This window comes from Aplidium turbinatum, chromosome 13 (assembly GCF_918807975.1).
Source record: "Aplidium turbinatum chromosome 13, kaAplTurb1.1, whole genome shotgun sequence".
Lineage (NCBI taxonomy): Eukaryota > Metazoa > Chordata > Ascidiacea > Aplousobranchia > Polyclinidae > Aplidium > Aplidium turbinatum.
Window position 1 is genome coordinate 11,275,893 of NC_137484.1, and position 14,727 is coordinate 11,290,619.

Here is a 14,727-nt window from a genome sequence, read left to right on the forward strand (position 1 = left end):
AACAATACACGTTTTCAACACCACAAAGTGAAGGCAATGCTGGATTTAATGTGAGCTTTGTTGCATTGAAGTAATATCACAGCCGGTGTATCCTTTGTTTGCAATAGCATGCTGCAGCAAGGCCATCCAATATTTGTCCTGAAATGTATAAAACGTTTAGTCAAAAACCTCCGCAAATACGCAAAGTATCATCATGATAATAATACTCTGCAAGCATGACTGCATGAATACAAATTCAATAAAAACAATTGAAAAAGAGCTGAACAAATTTATGTTGAGACTTCGTTGTTATAGAAATATTTTAACTACTGGTTCTAGTCAATTAAAACAATTCAAGAAAAAAAAAATAGGTGAAAAAAGAATTGTTGTAGAAATATTTTAACTACTGGTTTCAGTTAATAAAAACAATTAAAAAAAAAAAAAAAAACTGAATAAAAAATTGAAACTTTATTGTTGTAGAAATATTTTCAACGAGTGGTTCCAGTTTTGTCTGTAACTGAAACTTGATACGGAATCACAGCTGGCAGTGCGTAAGACGACCAAGTGTTTAAATCGAATATCATCTACCTTGCTAAGAACAAACGGATTTCCAACCACGATCATGAGGGACTTAGCTCTCGTAATAGCAACATTGAATCTTTTAGGATTTGAAACGAATCCTAATGACGAGAGCAGGGAGTCGTCCTCACTGATCTGATCCGGAGGAGAGGATCGCACGGTGGAGAGGATGATCACTTTTCTTTCCTGACCTTGGAATTCCTCCACAGAACCGACCTAGGAGGATATTTCTCGTTTTCAAGGAGGATTTAAAAAAACAATTTAACATCGAATAAATTTAACATCAACATTGTAAATAACCAAATCCAAACTTTTGCAAATCTTGTGTTGAAATGTATTGTACAAAAAGTGTGTTCAAAATATCACGTCATATTCTGGTGAAGTACCTTGTGGTTAAAATACAACATCCTCGCCACCAGACAGTCACTTTTACATCGTTTCACCATCAAACCACGTTGAAACAATGCAAAAATGGCAACTTTTCTTAGCAGGGAGCACCTTGAGGCCTTCAACTCGCAACGCCTTGAGCATCATCCGGGTCTTTTCGACTTGTTTCTTGTACGGAGTGATGATGCCGATGTCTTCAGTGGAGCAGTCGTTCGCTTCGTCGTTGAGCAGAAGCTTCACGTAGCGGCTGACTTGCACTATCTCGCAAGCGTTGAACCAGGAAGGGCAGGTGTCCTCCCGAAGCTGGCCTCCCTGGGATTGAAAGATTCATTAAAACAACTCGAATTACTGTAGATTTATAACGTGATGGAAGGAAAGTTATTTTAATTTATTAAAAAAAAAAAACGAAGTACATAAAAAAAAAAAATGAAATTTTATCAGGCAAAACGCAATCAAAATTTAAATTTTCTCAAAAAACATTCAATTTTAACGTTTAATTAAGGGTTAAAAAATTGAAAAAACATTTCAGAAGGTCAAGATATACAGCAAGCACTTGTTGCACCAATTCAAAAGCGAGAGAAAGCTTTAAAACAATATTTCGCACGACCAACCGATCATGAGCAACTTACTATGATTCCATGAAATATTAAAGGAAAGTTCTTCTGTGGAAGGTGATCCCAGTTGCAGAGGGCGTGGCTCAATGACGTAGGTGCACAAAACTGCAAAGACAAGAGAAATGTTAATTTGCATGGAATCTTCGTTAGCTAAAAGATGAAGACGATTTGAGGTGCCTAAGCACCTAACACGTGGTTGAATTTGATAAAGTAAACGAAAAAACAAAGAAGCTAACTTTGGTGTCCACTTTCAAGAACACCATTAAATGCATTGCCACGACACAACTGCGTGCTCACGGCGGGTATAGAACCTAGGTTCTCTGCATTTAGGTCTAATGTCAACAAGCGGACACTATCACCACTCGTCTACACGGTCGACGTCGATGAAGTCTATGCCTTGTCAAATGACAAGTCGCCAGATTACCTGAAGTTCGTTATCATAGAACAATGAAGATGGCACGGTCAGCAGGGCGGGGTGAGAACGATAATTGTTGACGAGTTTTGTCACCTGCAACATTAATGAACCGTTTAATTTTATATTTCATGATTAGTCGTGATTTTATGACATATGCAGCACTTGCTCATGCAATACTTAACAAGCAAATGGATCTACCTTTTCTGCAAACGTTGAATTAAACTAAAAACACCCACTGGTTTGCTGACTGGAACTAGTGGTTGCTAATATAACACGGTTAATAAGAATACCCAATTAAAAACGAACTAGTCTTAAACTAACAGGCAAACTAAGCTTACAATTCAAATTGTCAAGATGACATGTTCTGCTATAGTGTGTCATCAGCAGAGCCAAAGCAGACAGTAAATCAATCGATTTTTGCATCGTCTACAGACGTTGAATCAATGTAAAAAACGACTGATTTGCTGTCTGGGAATTGACACATTTGTTCTTTGAGTAGCAAAGTCTTAAACACCTCCAATTACCAACAAAGGGTTGTAGCCGTCCTTGTACATAGCAACGTTCCTGGCGTATTCGCTTGAACTCATCAGCCGTTGCAACAACGAAATACCAAGACCGTAGTGAACAGCGAAAGGCGACTTCAGAACAGCGCCCAGTTGTTCGGGGTCGCCGGTCAGTACAATCTGCAGCAATACTTACATTAAAACAACGTTACGCAATGTGTAAATTTTAAATGAAAGCTTTTGCAATTTTCTGCAGACCGGGGTTATTTCATAGGAGGTGTGGTCAACACCACATACAGCAAAACAGGCGTTTTTTACATTGATTCAACGTCCGCACACGTTGAATCAATGTAAAAAATCGACTGCTTTGTTGTCTGGGTAAAAATAGTGAAGAGTCGATGGAAAATTAGGAAAGATTCAAGTCTACGACTACACGACAAAGTTAAAGGAATGAATAGGGATGGGCAATTCAGAATAATTCACTATTCTAGAATTATTCCGGAATACTAAACCGAATCCAGAATCGAATCCAGAATACTGAATCCTATCAACTTCCAGGCTCCAGCAACACAAAAAGTAAAAAATTTCAGACACAAAAGCTACACAATCAAAGTAAATGTTTGTTGCAATGCAACACATTAAGGCATTCTAAATGACTTCCAGCCAAATGGGAGCAGTGTTGCCAGATGATGGAAGCCGCTTGGCAACAAAAAGTAACTAAAATTTTACCAGATATTTAAAACACCCTAAACAAGCCCGTAGCCAGCCGAGGGCCAGGGGGGGCATCGCCCCCCGCCCGGAAAAATTTCCGCCCCCCCCCTGGCAAAATCCCAACATTCTCGAGCAACAGCTATAGCAACATCATCGAGCAACATTCTCGATCAACAGCAATTATAATGATTTTGCCCAAAAAAAATTGTCGCCCCCCCCTAAAAAAAATTCCCCCCCCCCTTGCTCTGCGGTCTGGCTATGGCCCTGACCCTAAATAAAGCAATTTCGCATAAATACAAATAGTTTTTAAGACTTAAGACACTGCCATCATCCATATGCAGACCTCTTGCAAAACGTTTTCTATACGAGCAGGGATTAGTTGCTAAAAAGTTTAAAAAAATTGAAAAAACTTTCTTGAAAAAAATTGAGTAGGAAAAATTTCACCAGATTTCACCAAAAAGTTATCTGGTTCCAAGGTCAAAAAGCTTGGCAAGAAAGACCTCTAAATTTCACCAGAATTTTTTAATTTGATATTCTATTTCCCCATCTGGCAACGCTGAACGGGAGCGCAGCTTAGTTTCCGTCAAGCCGCAGTCGAAAAGAATTGCTCGAAAGATGCTGAGGTGTTTCAGAGCCAACTCCTTTAGCAAGGGGCATCTGCTCAATGTTGTTACGCCCACCAGTCAAACTATCGCAGAGTCGCATACGCACGTGGATTGAAAAAAAGCATTGCACGATTGTGCATATTGTGTACAAAGCGTGAAGAAAATTGCGCGCTTAGTTTCTTTGGTTGCTCGTGCGAGCGAGTGACGTAGAGTTGCATGAGCCGTGCGCGCACAACGCGTGCACAATGTTTTTGAAAGTGCGGAACTGCGGATGGTGTCAGTGCAAAGAAAAAAGAGAGTAAACCACACTTTTTTTCAGTTCCCTGTCTCCAGCTGACAGCTCGCACAAGACTTATGTATACCTTTAAAACCGAATCTTATTACCCGGTTTTATTGCCGTTTTGGATTCGGATAGTTTAGGATCCGAATCCTTCTGGATTCGGTATTCTGAATTGCCCATCCCTAGGAATGAATCGATTCTTTGTTAGTCTCACAGGAAATGCTGGCCAGTTAAAAATTAAAAATCTTTAAAAAAAAGATCGCCCAGGCCCCTTTCTCTCCTTTTTTAACCACCTAGCTGGCAAGTCCTTTCTTTTCCCATTCATTACGCGTGTACAAACGCAGAATGAATGTAAGAAAGACGGATTTTGTTAACTGGGCCAGTGTTAGAGGTTGACAACAACACCACCAATACTGCATGTGTGATTAAACTACAAGTGCATCCACGAGTTCACAGATTAACAATTATGATGTTATTACTTGTCCTTTAGCTCCCAATCCAACTGGAATGAGACATTCTGGCTCCGTGGCTTGGCCGGCTTCGTCTACGTAGACGTGCGTGAAGTGATCGGAACGTAATGACAGAGAGTAGAACTGGCCGGCATTGACGCAAGTCGTCAGCACAATTTTATATCTCGCCGTTACTTCAAGAGACTCTTCAGCGTGGCAATACTGTTGAATTCTTTCTGCCACAGCCTTAAAAAATGGAAACACTAAGAGATAAATGACAAAGTATTCGGTGTTTTAAAAGAAAATTGTCACCGAATCCATAAAATCCCAATAAAAAACTATTGAACGTACAGTAATTACAACAAAACCAAAGGTATTTTTTAATGTGAAAAGGCTTCTAAATCCTTCTCGGTTGAACTTCATACCTGTGGAGGTCTTCTGAAGGCGTTAAAACGGACCATTGTTTTTGTGGTAACCTTTCCCGAGTCGTGGAGTCGTTCACAGAGCAAGTCCACAGCGCTGTTAGATGGCGCACACACCAATAACCGGGAAGAAGGAACATGGACAAGAATGTGTAGGATCGCTTCTACAAGTGTCACCTGAGGAAATGATGCGTCAGCTGGTGATTGTGGCAATGTGGTTACTGTCTTAAAATCAACATCTCAACATTATTACAAAATACTACAATCCTACAGCATATGAAGAGATACCGTTTTTCCAGTTCCAGGTGGTCCGAACAGGATATATGGCTTAGGCCTTGCTTCACCGCACAAAATCCTATGCACTGCACTCCTTTGTCGGTCGTTCAGGAGAAGGTTGAAAAACTCATGATTTGATGTTTCTGTTGTATTGATATCCCCGAGAACCTAAAAACACTTCAAATTTGCAGACGTTGAATCAATGTAAAAATGACGGATTTTGCTGCCTGGGTTAGGCTTTGTTATTTAAGCAGTACAAAAGCTATCCTTACGTTTTTGTGGTTTGGATTGGAATACTGAGGTTTCTTGCGGTAGATATTTGTAGTAGAGTTCTTGAATATTGGAAACAATAAATCCTTCGCATACCTCTTCTCAGCGTGCTGAAAATAAACATGTCAAAGGCGTTATTTTCGGAGAAAAACATTTTTTTCTTCTTCTTGGTGTGTATTCGAATTTTTACGATTAAAGGCGCAACGCAGTCAACCTGGTATGAATATACGAAACAGCCGACCGCATCGATTTCGCATTGATAATGTCTGCCTTAAAGCTGCATCCTAGGCGAAGATGTCAACAGAACAGTTTCATCTCGTTAATACCATTTTGAATTTTGAAATGATTTCCTGCTTTTGACGAAAAACAATCGTGACGTAACACAGAAAACGTTGCGCATCGCTGCGCAGACCTCCCGCCAAACTTACGTTGACAGCAAGGTGGCAGCGTCTTAAGGGTGTGCGACTGTACGTGAAGGAGGCGTCAAACAGATCGGTCTCTTCGAAGCGGTTGTGCAGCTGGTCGTGAAACTTGATCAGTAATTCTTCAGCGTCCTTGAAAATGTGGTGGATGAATCCATGGTGCTCTGCTTCACCCATAGCTTCAAAAGTCCCGGAAGTTCCCGCTTTGTGGAGAATAACCACATCTCCTGAAAAGTTTAGTGGCCGTGTGAAGGTGCGCAAAGTGCTGTCCAGACAGCAAACCAGTCGATTTTTACATTCATTCAACGTCTGGAGAATCTAAAAAAAAACGACTGATTTGCTGTCTGGCTGGTATTATTTTACACAACAAAATGGGATTTGTTTCTGAGTTAACGCAATGTAAAGAAGAATGAACTAACACCTCTACTTCTAAAGTTCCATCAACCCACGTGATTGACATCTTTAAACTGACAGACAAAGTAATACGCATCGGCCTACACCAGCGGTTCTCAACCTTTTGCCTCGTCGGCACCACCTTGAAATTACCAACCAGTTCTCGCACTCCCTCCTAGGATTGGCTGAAAAGTAACAGTCGCCTACAGTTCGAAATTTTTGTTGAAACCTGGTAAAACAACTTTGCTTCTTACGTCATATTATAACAAACTTTGATAATTCAGCATCTCCACACTGCCTAGGCACAGGTCTCGCACCCCTTAGTGGTGCGTGCACCCCTGGCCTACATGATTAAACGTAACAAATAAATGATGGAGAAGCTGTTTTGCGACACAACGTTGTTATGAAGCAGAAAGTTTACTATGAGCAGGATAATAGGATGACTAGAAGTTATTTTCTTGTAAAGCTTTCAGCTGAGGCCAGTTATTCCGTCGGAATGGTAGGAGTAGAAACATCCAACGACTATGATTGGCTGTTTGCTTGAGGCTGCCAAATGCATGTCTTGTTAATCATGAAGAGCAGCACGTACCGGTATATGAGATGACTACAGTTCTGTAACATAAAGCAAGATAGCTGCCGACTCACCGACAAATAAACTGGGTTTTCCATCCATGATGCCAGGCACATTCAGAGCTAAAAACTCTCCTTTGCAAGTTAAGCCGACATTTTGAAGCTTAAAGGACAAGATTTCCTCTTCCAAGGCGAGTTCTTCTAAGTGGAGCAGATTGGAAAATCTTTCTGTGACACAAATTAACGCACTGTCCAGTATATGCGATACACCCTTCTCTCAACCGAGTTTCATTAATGTTTTTAGCGTAAAGCAAAAAAAAAATGCTATAACGAGAAGGCTGATCAATAGTGGAATAAATTTTTGAAAAAAATCATAGATACGGTTTTCTTATTATCCATTCTTTGTCACCTATTTCTGACGCATTGACTGCTTCACCTTTTGCAAATGCAAGTTTAGCATGATGAAGTAATAGAAGCGTTTGTTCTAGATTTCACCGACATAAGCATTTCTTAATCCTGCTTGCTGAATAAACTTTCTTTGCATTATTCTAAATTTTAATATTAGACTCTTGCAACATTTCTGTATTTGGCATATTTACCAAAACTATGCAGGAAAAAGAAAAAAAATGGAGGTTTTAAATATTAATTGACTTTTATTTTCGTTTGTTTTGAGCTAGTTGTAGCCTACTGACTACTGTTATGAACAGTTTTTTTCGTTTCGATTCAGTTGTGCTGAGGAGTCCTATTGGACGAAAACCGGTTCCACAACACAAATCATAACTTTTATTGAAATACTGTTGTGAGTGTTAGCTTAGCCAAATGATTTAAGGTTTAGACTGCAGATAAAAAACTATTGATTTGTTTTCTTTTGTTTAACAAGAAGGCTATCGTTGAAAAAATGGACAATTAATGTATGCAACGATTACATAAAAAACTTCGATCAAAAAGCTTTAAATACCTGAAAAATTGTTTGCAGATAGAGGTTGGCTCAGTTTCGTACAGAGAGTAAACAAATCACCACCGCTGTTGACGCAATTGCGCAAGCTCTCTGGTAGAGCAAACGCGGGAAGGAAAGACGGTATTGTGGGGTTCTTTGTCGCCCTACAGATAATAATGAATACAGTAGGCCTAAGCTAGTGATAGATTCATTTTGTAAGTGAATTGAACAATGGTACATTTGAGAAATATATATTTGAAAAAGTTATTAAACAAAGTCACAATTATCACAGTAGAGCAATAGTGGGTAATTCGCTCAAAACTACAATTAGCAAAATGGAAGATTTAAATATTTAGTTTATAGAAACTTGCACAAAAACTCTGTATCTGCATTTTGTTGCATCTGCATAAAATGTAAGTTTTAGAAGTATTTACACACATATCGGGTCTTTCTCCACGTAGAATCCACGCGCCACTTCTATGGGATGGAGTCTTCATCGCTTTGTTATTAGACCTTCCTATAAATTTGACTTCGGTGGCTCTCCAACTGTTTCTTCCTGTTACGTTGTTAAAAAAAGCAAGTACACATGATATGATAGTCCGTGGTAAGATCAAATAGGGTTAAACAAAATTTCAGAATAATAATTAAAAATAACAAAACAACCTCATAGTGAGAATCTCAAAACCTGTACTAACGCATCTTCGTGCAAGCTGTGCAGTGTGCATTCAATGTAATGCGGCTGCTTTTATATGTGCAAAATATGAAGTTTTGAGGGTTGTACAAATGTACATTGCTGCAAAATCCTTTCATTCGAAAGATCTCCAACTGCTTCAATGATTTACCAATTTAACAAGAACGACATGTTCTAACATTGCAGCTAAAATTGCATCACTAAAAATAGACTATCATTCTCATAAGTAAGATGGCAAAACTAAAATTATAGCCGTGAAAACTAAACTGTTGCATTAAAAGAATAGCAATACAGCTATTATTCATTAGCATCATCGCATTTTCTTTACCTTGTTTGCTTTCGATGGCTGTTACTGCAACGGTATCGCCTTTGCGAGGAAAGTAATTGTTGCAGCAATCGGATCTCTCAAAATGTATGTCATCATTTATGGTCCCTGTGAAAAGCAGTAAATGATGGCTTAGTGCGTCCGCCTCTGAATCGGTAGACATGGATTTGATACCCTGTCGGGTCATACAAGAATTAAAAAAAATGTATTACTGAATGTTATTCTTGCTTGGGATTGAGCAACGGAATGGATTCGGGTAATAATGTACTCAGTTGTGCCTCTACACGGCTGCATTGACACTGTCTGCTTTGTAAGCATGTCTGCGGTGAATACAGCGCCATATAAAAAAATGTTATTATAAGCCTATTAAATGCACTAGACCAGTGCTTTTCAACCCGTGTGATTGTACGCACTTGTGCGGATAAAATTGTAAAGCTGATGACAAACGTGGTGCAAATGAAGCGGATGAAAATTCCCATAATTTTTACTTTACGTTATGTGCAATAATTCAAATAAGCCGTACTGTACTTGGCCATAGTCTGTGTTCTTGATTTCTTCATGCCAAGTCAACGTTTTCATCAGGTTGACTACATTACAAGGTTGCCAGTTCCGCGGTTTTTCCACCAAATTGGGCTAGTTTTGATTCGAAATCATGGGAAAAATTCAGCAGTTGCGGGTTTTTGGACTAGTTTCACTTTTTGGTTACGCTTTTTTGTTAAATAAAAAATGCTAATTCTTACGTAGTCTAATTTTCGTTGTTGCTGCTAGTAAGCTAAAATTTCTTATCACGTTTTTAAATTGTCGAAAAATAGTAGCGAATGAAGTAAATCACAGTTGAATTCATATCAATCTGTCGCAACTTACCTTATTGATTGATTAAAAACTTTATTGAATAAACCCTTCCATTGTTATTTCACAAATAGGGAAAATAATAAGCTGCAAACTACTGTAACTATTTTTGATTTGTGCGGATGAAAATTTTGCGAAATGAAAGAGTGATTACCGTTGTCTTAAAGGTATTCTAATCTAAACTCTAGAGCAGTATCAAGTGGAATCACACGGAACGATCTTTTTAAATGCAGCATAAGTGTCAATACCAAATTCACGCCTTGTATTTTTAGTCAAAATTCCTTCTGAAAAAATATACATACCTCCGTAAATTTTGCCTTTATCAATTCGGGGAGTATATGAAACTGTCGCAGTCAAATGTTTTGTCCGAACAGGCCTGACCTCAACTGCAGTGCCACCTTTCAATACATTTGCTTCCACCCAATCACCGACTTTAGGCCTGAAGCTGTTAAATCGGATAAATACAAGTAAATTATAATTTACAGTTGCTTAAGTCAGTTTGCAGTTATAAGATTTTCACACAAAAACTAAACACTTGGCAACACTGCAATCATAAACCCTGTAACTAGCACTAAAATATTTATTGCACTAGTTGTCAGTATATTAAAGGGGCTCGCTGTTTTACATTGCACATTGGGGTGCACATAAAAGTCAGAAAAAGATTTTAAAACTTACTTTTCTACAGTGTCCTTCATTGCAAATGACACTTCCTGACCAATGGTTCCCGTCATTTCGTCATCGTTGACGAATGTTATTTCTCCCATCATTTGGCCACGGTCTTCATGAACACTTGGCATCCTGTGACATACAACTAGTCAACACAAACTGCATTGAACTACTACTACTGTTTAAAGTTTACGCTTTTAAAATGTTTTATTTTACAACACTTATGTAAATAGAAAGACAATCGATGCACAAAAGTTTAAATCATCAAATCTGCCTGTTTCGAATCTGGTTTATTTTTATGGAATCACGCGCCAATTTTGAACGGAGAAAAAAAGAGTGCAAATGTCATCAATCAACAAGAAACTTAGATAATTATTATTAAAATTATTAAATTAGTTTCATGCTGATTGAAAACTGTGCAGTGTTGCGTATACAATTTGATCCTTCATGACTCAACAGTTCACTCTCTGCCCAGTAGTAGGCATCCTTCCATCTTTTCAGATGATGGTAGCACTCTGGGTACGGCAGCTTCTCATATGAAGACTTATAACCCGAAGACTGCTGTCCTCCGGTTTGTTTTACGCACCCAGGGATGGGGGCGACTGGAGTGGCATCTCCAGAGTGCTGGCCTGGGCATCTGTATGGAGGTCATACCCTCTCTGCCCACTCTTCCATTATTTAAGTTTCTTATTGATTGATGACATTTACGCGCGATAATTTTTGCTTGGAAGTTGAAGTTAATTTTGCATGTTCAGTTGGTTTACAACAACATGGTCCTGTGTTTAGCCATGTTAGATAGGTATTAGGTAGTCGCTACCTGATCTAGCTCCCAGAAGAAGTCAGTAGTGTTTGATTGATGAAATGTTGAAATAAAAGCAGATTACCACCTTATACATCTTGTGATAGTTCAGCTTAGTTTGCACCAGAAAAAAGCCTATAATGTTATTTAATGTTGTTGCTTATTCGAACTGTGTATATTTGCATGTGATAACCTTATTTCATGTATAATATAGTGATTGTGCGGGATTACAAAGCTGAAGATGTTAAACTTGAGAGACTGAAAACTAAGAAAAAAAGGTTGGAATCTTAAGAAGACGTCCTGGGTCAAAAAAAGCTGGGCAAAACTGGGTTAAAGTCTAAAAACTACAAATGTAAAAAAACTTACCTCGAGTTAGCCTCTAAATTCTCATCCCAACCAACATCATTCTCTTTCACTGATGTCACAGTTTGTGCTTTCCATCCACCTCCTGCTCTACTTTGTTCTGCTAGCACATACACTTCATCACCAACTGATGGAAGATGGTTGCTTCCACAGATATCTGCAACAACACATGAATATGATACAAAGCAACAGCAGTGTGATTCTTATAATACGATACAAAAATGAATGACGCAATACAACAGATGACAGAAAACAGTGAAGGGACATAATAGTCATTGAGTCAGTCATCGAGTCAGCTGCTACCATTATTTTGGCACTAAATCCTTTACACTTACACACCAACCATTTTTAAACAACACATACCCGTAATATGAAAATATATGTGATGGTCTATCAAACCATGATCATCCACTATACTAGTAACTTTTCCATTAGAAACTTGCTTAGTAGTGATGGTCACGTCTGTAGCTGTTGGTGCACAAGGAGGGACGCATATACCAGCATTGGTGTCATCTGCATACAAAAAAATACAGTTGAATATAATAGCAAATATAAAAGTGCACCAGTTATGATATATACCTAAAAATCTTAACAGTCTGTTTCATTCTTTTTGGGATCAGCAAAAGGTTCTTATTAAAGTAGACTATGAATTTTGAATAATATTATATATATGTGGTAGGCCACTGTATTATATACAATAAAAACATATAACTGGCCAATATGCTTTAGATTAAAAAAGTTATTGTGAGGTTACAACCATGGAGATTGGAGACTTATGTGCAGTTTGTGCACTCTTGCCAATATGCAAACCCATAGTGGTAACTTGAAGCTAATATTTCTGGGAGAACTAAAATTTTGATGAAGCAAAAATTGTAAGAGAAAATAAACAATGCAAAAGTGCAAGTACTAAACAGGAAGGCAGAAAGTTAATTTCAGACACAGTTGCAAGTTCTTAGGCAGTGTTGAACCACAGCCATTTTCAAGCATCAACCAGGGTTGCCACCACTCAGTTATGCAACTGAGGCATCCTGGCATACCGATTGATTGACTGTGCCAATGATATAGCCTACTGTATGTGGCTTAAAAACATACAAACCTGTGGCATCAAGTTCTTCAAACCATTGCAGAAAACTATGTAGATCAGGATCATTTTCAAAATTTTGATAATTGACATTTGGTTTCTTCTGTCGACTTAATGGGGATGTTATAGCAAACACTATGTCGGCAAGTAAGCTAACCATTCTGTACTCCAATGTTCAAATTTTTAAAAGAAGGCCAGCTATTTCTAAACTATTCTGGTCCTATCTTTGACAAATGTAACATCATTTATTTTAAAATTTTATAGATAGTCAATTAAAGTTTATAAATGCATAGTCCTATTTGCAACCATTTTTTTCAAGAACCTCTGAAAATCATATTTGGTAACTTAAACAGTTACTCTTTTTTCACTACAAGATATTTTCATACTCTTAAATGTGTAATAATTTGGTAGTATTGTTGTGTATTAAAATTACAATAACGTATCTTGTGATTGTTGTTGTTATTCCAAAATGCATTCAAACACCACTGTCATTCTGGCGGAATAATTCTAGGTGATCAGCCTAATACAACAATCCATAAAAAATACACAGTAAATAATGCGATGAAAGCAACAACATGCGGACCCTGATAAAAGAACTTCTCATTGGCATATTTATTTTTATGCCGCTTGGAAATCAGGATGCCATATTTTTATTTATTTTTTATAAAAAACATAATTTTTCCAAAAAGGTAATTTAAAAACCAAAAAACAATAGTTAACATAAAAAAATAAAACTTACACAAGTTCTAACAACATTATTGATAAATAAACGGTTAAATTTTTTTCTGTTAAATTACGGTATTGTTATTTGCAAAATATTTTCAAATTTGTGAAGTGGACACAATTATGTCGATGATCGCAAATACATACATGGAATCTAGTATAGCTCGCTTGCTCAGTGTCTAAGAAGTGGATTCGATAGGCCAATTCAATCAAAACACCATCAAATGAGCGTTCAGGTAGCTCAGTTGGTTAAGCAGCTGACTTTACAAATGAAGAAACTAGAGAATGAAGCGGTTCAAATCTCAAGGTGCGCACTTGATTGATTGAATCTTTATCCTTGGACTGGGAAAGCTCCCTGCAGAGCTTAATCCTGGCAGTTTCACATAATTGTAGAGGCTTTGAATCACTGATACAGGCATGGCCACCAAGATTGACAGAGTGAAGTTTCTGATTGTTGAAGTCTTGTTGCCGGGAAGTACGGTATTCCATCCATTAGATACCGCTGAATGGAGAGCAGTCCTTTGCGTACGTTACTTAACTGCACACCCCGAGAGTTGAACCAGCGCCGCTTGATCTTGAAGCTTCTTTGTTCCAGAAGTCAGGCACTAAATAACTGAGCTATCGCGGCAAACAATGCATTACAAAGACTGCTCTCCATTCAGTGGCATCAAGTGAATGAAATAATTTGAAGACAACAACAATTCAAAAATAAAATAGTTTCACTTTGTTAAACTCAGTGACCGGGCCTATGTCACTCTATGTCAGTGTTTAATAAGCTAGCAAATATGCAAAACTGCAAGGTTTAAGTTCTCAAAGCTTTCTCAGTCCAAGTACAGTAGAACTCGGTTAATCCGGATTTGGTTAATCCGGATCTTTTCCTAATCCGGATAAAACTGGAAGTACAAATGATTTAAAATCTTTTTCTTAAGAAACAGCCTTGGATTATCCGGATTATTTAACCCGGATCTTTGCCTATTCCGGACAAAAGTTGTGCTTTCTTTATCGCTTAAACCGGATTTGGCCGCCAGTTTTGCCATTTTATGCTGAAACGTAACGTGGCTTATTGCGAGAGATTTCTTATCTATTGTTCCGTGTGGATGATGAAACCAAAGACTGGCTGCTCTCTAGCAGCCTTCCAGTGTAATCCTGGAACATCGTGAATCTGGGGTGGTAAAAGAATAGACACTCGGCCCCAGAGGCTCACGCGACGACGATGAATGTGACACAATAAATTCTTAATTTCGATTGTTACTTCACAGTCGCACATTCGTCTTGAATGCTGCAGTGGGTGAAATTTTTGGTCGTAATGTCGGTGACCTTTTCTAATCGAAGACTTTGTTTGACCGTGATTTTTTGTAAGTTTTCTATAGAAACTTGTCTTCGGTAACTGTTTTCAAAAGTTTTGAGTGACTACAGAT

At 38.2% G+C, this 14,727-nt stretch overlaps 1 protein-coding gene across 1 annotated transcript; it reads right to left on the reverse strand.

Annotated features, from left to right (window-relative positions):
- Positions 1-3: 3 nt before the first annotated feature.
- LOC145781815 (RNA helicase Mov10l1-like) lies at positions 4-12,901 on the reverse strand. The gene is made up of 20 exons (XM_082593492.1): positions 12,602-12,901; positions 11,869-12,018; positions 11,509-11,662; positions 10,353-10,475; positions 9,980-10,122; positions 8,832-8,936; positions 8,251-8,368; positions 7,834-7,976; positions 6,951-7,103; positions 5,919-6,139; positions 5,493-5,600; positions 5,233-5,388; positions 4,948-5,121; positions 4,553-4,768; positions 2,499-2,657; positions 1,984-2,067; positions 1,575-1,664; positions 1,057-1,257; positions 568-774; positions 4-138 (listed from the first exon to the last, which is right to left on the reverse strand). The coding sequence occupies exons 1-20, from the start codon at positions 12,744-12,746 to the stop codon at positions 46-48; spliced, it is 2,943 nt and encodes a 980-aa protein (XP_082449618.1). The 5' UTR covers positions 12,747-12,901; the 3' UTR covers positions 4-45.
- Positions 12,902-14,727: the final 1,826 nt, after the last annotated feature.